General features: G+C 34.0%; 1 protein-coding gene across 1 annotated transcript; it reads right to left on the bottom strand.

Moving 5' to 3' along the window:
* Positions 1 to 1,350: 1,350 nt before the first annotated feature.
* Positions 1,351 to 3,880, bottom strand: LOC124454334 (uncharacterized serine-rich protein C215.13-like). The gene is made up of 3 exons (XM_047005149.1): positions 3,652 to 3,880; positions 1,924 to 2,556; positions 1,351 to 1,610 (listed from the first exon to the last, which is right to left on the bottom strand). The coding sequence occupies exons 1-3, from the start codon at positions 3,878 to 3,880 to the stop codon at positions 1,351 to 1,353; spliced, it is 1,122 nt and encodes a 373-aa protein (XP_046861105.1).
* Between the last annotated feature and the right edge of the window lie 1,320 nt (positions 3,881 to 5,200).

The following is a 5,200-nucleotide window of genomic DNA, read 5'->3' on the forward strand; positions in this document are numbered from 1 at the left end:
TAAAAGTCCTTCAATTGAAAAGAATATTTAATTATCCTGAGTCAAAATATGGAGGAGGTTGTGCAAGCTATCGTAATTGCAAGCGATTTGAGGGCAAGCGCTGGCCAACGCAAGATCTTTAAAACACTTGACGTTTTTTTGCTTTTTCGCACTTTACTTACCTTTGGAATTGGCTTCTTAATTTCATATTGTACTTTATTCAATTTGCAAATAAATCACTATCAGCTGTACCAGAGAACGTTAAAATACACATGCGCGTCTTATTTTAGAAAATTTTTTCCAAGAGTCTACTTTTTTGATTTTTCTCTCTCTCGGGCAGTCAGTCGGTACGACTAGGACTGTTTATGGATTGGGTTTGCTTTTGATGCTTTTTCTGAATTTATTATGCATCTCCATAGAAAAACTTTTAAATCATCTTTATTTTGGGATTAATAGGTGAACAACACTTGAATAAAATCGTGTACGTGTATTACATAAATATTTTAGATAATAAATGAGCTCTAGTTGTTCTAAGACATATCGCAAATTTTATTTTCTAATCTATTTATTTTGGAATGTTTTTAATGCAATTATGAAAGAATGAGTGTATGATCTATGAAGTAGAACATATATTTAGCATTTAATCTATTGTTGTATTTTCCAATGCTCTGTCATTAGGCTGCGACTACAGATATTTTTCATACGTCAATTTTTATGTGAGAAAGTGCATCTCATTTTATTTGGTTATAAACTATATATTTATGTGACAACTAGCATTCAAGTTATTGCTTTTGGAAATTTAACGCAAATTGTAACAGTGAAATCTGCACAACAATATCATCAGGCATTAAATATTTCACTATTGGCTGATTTCTAAAGGACATGACATAAGCATCCGCATAAACGTAAACTTGAAAAATATTTAACTCAAAGAAGAACAAATGAAGAATTGAATAAAAATTCCACGATGTCGTTGTTTTTATAAACATTTTAGTAAGAGAAACTAAAGTCTTTTCACTTACCCTACACTTTTATTCCATCAAAATCACCATTTTCCATTCATTGATATACCGTGTGAAAACTTTAAGAAATAACTTACAAGAAATTCGTCTGCAGTACATAAAGTGTGAAGTTCAAAGTGAAATTCACGACTCGGAAATTTTTTATTTGGACTTCTTACGTGATATGACTCGCATAATATATAATCTGTCCTTCTTATAATACAATGATATCAAACAAAAATATTTCCACTCGAAAATATACTACACAAAAATAGAAAATAAAAAATTTACTATAATATACATATACAAAGAAGTTTCTTTACGAAAACAATAAAATCCACAAAGAAAAAAATGCGGAAGATTTACGTAGCTATATATTGTGAGTAAAATCATCTGGTCCAGCAACAAACATTCTGTCAACTGGCCAAATGTAAGACTCGCCTGGTCTTACGACATCTTCGTCGAATGGACCAGGAAATGGTGGAGCAACTGTTTTGCCCGGTACCACACTAGTAACAAAGACAGATTGGTAGCCGGGAGTCACGGGCCGATTATGCACCTTCGACATTCCTGAGACACATCCAAAACCACGCACTACACCATTCTCGTTGGATAATGCTACAACAGCTCCTAAGTGTACATGAAACTATTTAAATTCAAGACATAGCCATTTGCTTCGCTGATCACTATTTATGACAGAAGAAATATTGCTACGCATCATCGGCATGTACGTAGCTGCCAAAGAACCAAATAAAGTTTTAAAATTTTAAAGCTGAAAGTAGTCATATGTGTTTGGACATGCTTATTGTTGTGAAATGTGTTCCATGTTGATGACAAAATTAATCAACAAAAGATCGAACTTGTTTTGCGACAACCTAAAAACTTCTAAGAACCTAAAAAATCAACCATTCTAATGCTAACGACTATGTACACTATTCCTGACCTGTGCTAAAAGTTGCTGTGGGGACAGATGGAGCAGTCATTTTAGATATGGTAGACATAGATGTTGTAGCGACGAAGGAGCTTGAAGAAGAGGAAGAAGAGGTTGAAACATATGAAGAATTGCCGATCGAGGTACATCCACTGGAAAAGGCCAGAGTGGTGTTAGTGCTAAAAGAATCAGTGACGACATTTGTATTGGTATTTGTAGCAGCAGAGAGGAAGGAGGATTCGAAAGTCGCGGAAATCGTATTAAAATGAAGATCTTTGCGCATAGGAATGAATGTTGAAACAGCGCTACTAACTGGAAGAGAGGTTGTAACAGAGCTACAAAGAGTTACAGATGAAGATGCTGAAATAGAAGGCGAAACAGAAAACGACACGGAAGGGGAGGTAGAGGCAGGGACAGTATTTGTAGATGAAAGATCGGTAGATTGACTATCTTCATTTCTATCTTGCCATAACTTCTTCATCCCGGTTTGAAACACGTTTCTGGCTGATTTTCCAATTACACCACTGCTGCTAATAAAATCTGTCGCCAAGCCAGGAGTTGCAGCATAATCCCAGACGGTTGGACCTCCAGTGGTTGATGGGTGATAAACACATGATAACCGTGGCTCTGTTGAAGAGTCTGAGCCTAAAAAAAAAAGTCCAATTCCGAAACCAATCAAATTATACATTGATATTTTAAAATCTGCTCCAATACCCTAAGATACATTAAAGAATACAAATCTAACCCTTTTCATCAGCAGCATTTTCTGTCTTGTCGTGGTCGAATATTGTGGTATTGAGACGGAAGAGGGCCTCTATTGAATGCGCTGTCCACAGTTGGAACATTGCTTACATGCATTGCCCACCGCAGTAGAGCAATTACTACATATTTTCTTTCGAGAAAGTGTCTAAAAAAATTTTAGTCCTCTAAAACATAGAAGTGCACCACCAATTAGGTAAAATATATTTTTTCCAGAAAATTACTGTACAAACCTTTCAGGCAATTGGATGTATTTCATAGGAAGCAATAATTGCATTTATACACGAATAATACAAAAAGTAATACTACAGACGTGAAGATACAAGACAAGCAGTAACAAGTCGTGTGATTCTTTTACCACGGAAACTAATCATCGTAATAAAGTAAATGGTTTACCGAATCCTAGAAGTATTTGATCGAATATTTCTTCTTTCTTTTCTCAACTACTTTCATTAAAGTACTGCCAATCCTTTCTTATTGAGATGAATGCGCAATTCATTAGATACATCAATAACAGTAGTCAATACTATCAAGCAAATTTAAAGCTTACACTGACTCCAAACAACAGCTTGTAACTTGTAAGATGTACGTCTTTATACTATGGCTGTCAAAACAGAGCTCTAGAGGACTTTAATCTTATCACACTGGTTGAAAGGAGATAAAATTTAACAGAAATCTATTCCGAAACTAACAGTAATACATTGAAAATACGTACCATTAAATGTGTTTGGAAGATTAAAAACAAAGTTCAGTCCCATTATAATTACAACAAATCCATGACAACATTTTTATTCTATTTCACAAATGTTTATTTTACTGTTGGACCATCCTTCAACAATTACAGTCTTTCCGTTTTTTAGACCACACATTCACATATAAACTAGAACATTCTCAAAATTGTGGATTTCGTTGGTTCCATAGGTCGGATCCCGTCGTAAATTTGAACTTCTCTAGTTTTTTCGTCCTTGATAAAATTCATACTGTGACTGGTCTTCTCCGTGATACACGTCGAAATTGCTCCTTTATTTGTTGATTTTTTAAACTTATTCATTGCTTTTTCTAAAACATCATTTTTGTTGCCATCCACGCACCATTCAGAAAAAATTCTTTCCACAAAACCTTCTTCATCATATTTAGGCACTATGTGAGCAGCATGCAAAAGATCACCAGTTTTGTCAAATTTTACAAGCATTTTTCGTAAGTCTTCCATTAATCTTTGCTTTGAACGACGGAATATTTGAACGACATTGTTGGTATTAGTCCAGTTTTTCCAAAATGATCTTTTTGTTCACAAACATGAAGGAGTGAAGATTGTGCTGTGAAATATAAACCAGTTAGACTTAGTAATTCCTTGACAATCGGCAAGGTTTCTTAGGAACACAGGTGTAATTACACTAGTAAACTAGCCGATGGCTTACATAGCTAGTTAATAGACTATTTTAGGTTCTCCTCCATCAGTTACCTGAATGCTTTTTTACATTCTCAAGCTCTGGTTCTCTGTGCTAATTAGTCCTTCAAAAGCTTAATCTTTTAATTTTTGCAACAGTTTAGGTCGATATAAATTTGGACATTTTTCATGCAACATCACAAGTATAGCAATTAGACCGCACGGGGCATACTGTATTTCACGGTGCATAAGTTTTCCAAGATCATTAAGTTTCACGACCCAAATACCCGTTGTTTATTTTAGGAAGAGTAACAAGTAATTAATTTTACTTGGTTTTTTCCAAACATTTCGATGATAGCTGATAAACATGAAGATCATGTAATTGTTATAGTTGATGGTAGAGCATACATATCTGCTTAATACATCTAAACTATAAATGAGTTTCTCGTTAAGTTTTTACAGATATTTTTATACCGGTCTAACAGCAACCTGTGATGATTTTGATTTTATCCACGAAAATTTTTTTACCAAGAATGATACAATGAATGTATTCTGAAAATGCTAAAAAGCAGGTAGTCTAAAAAACTCGCGCACGTAAGATTTCTTGAGTGATAGTCAAAGATTGGATCAGAATAGTAAAATTAATTTAAAATCTAACCCAAAACTATGGTAACAGAACAGGTTTTTTATGTATTTTTTTGTGGAGCAATATTTTAAAGAATCAGTGCTTACCATTTTTGAGATTCTTCGTCTTCAAAGGTGGTTACTCATATTTGAATTCCAGCTCAGATCATCCATTGGAGGTTCCTTATTGCTTACGTTACCTATTTCACCTACTAACTGCCACGTGAGTTTTGTGCAAAATAATTGAACTGCTTACAATTTTCTACAAAAATGTACATTGTAAAAGAAAACTACATGAAAAACAAATACAATAACTTCGGTGTCACACATATTGTTGATTTGCTTTTCGCTGATGTATCACTATCGTCTCATTGACTTTTTAAACCTGGGTCTGTAAACTAATAAAAATAGGTTCCAAATACATTGCGGTTACGGTAATGTGAATTTTCTAGCTAAATTAGTGTTGATGTGTTAATTTTATATTTTTATGTTGCATCCTACGAATACATATAAATAATC

The sequence above is a fragment of the Xenia sp. Carnegie-2017 genome, unplaced genomic scaffold, assembly GCF_021976095.1.
Source record: "Xenia sp. Carnegie-2017 unplaced genomic scaffold, XeniaSp_v1 HiC_scaffold_13, whole genome shotgun sequence".
In the NCBI taxonomy this organism is placed as follows: domain Eukaryota; kingdom Metazoa; phylum Cnidaria; class Anthozoa; order Malacalcyonacea; family Xeniidae; genus Xenia; species Xenia sp. Carnegie-2017.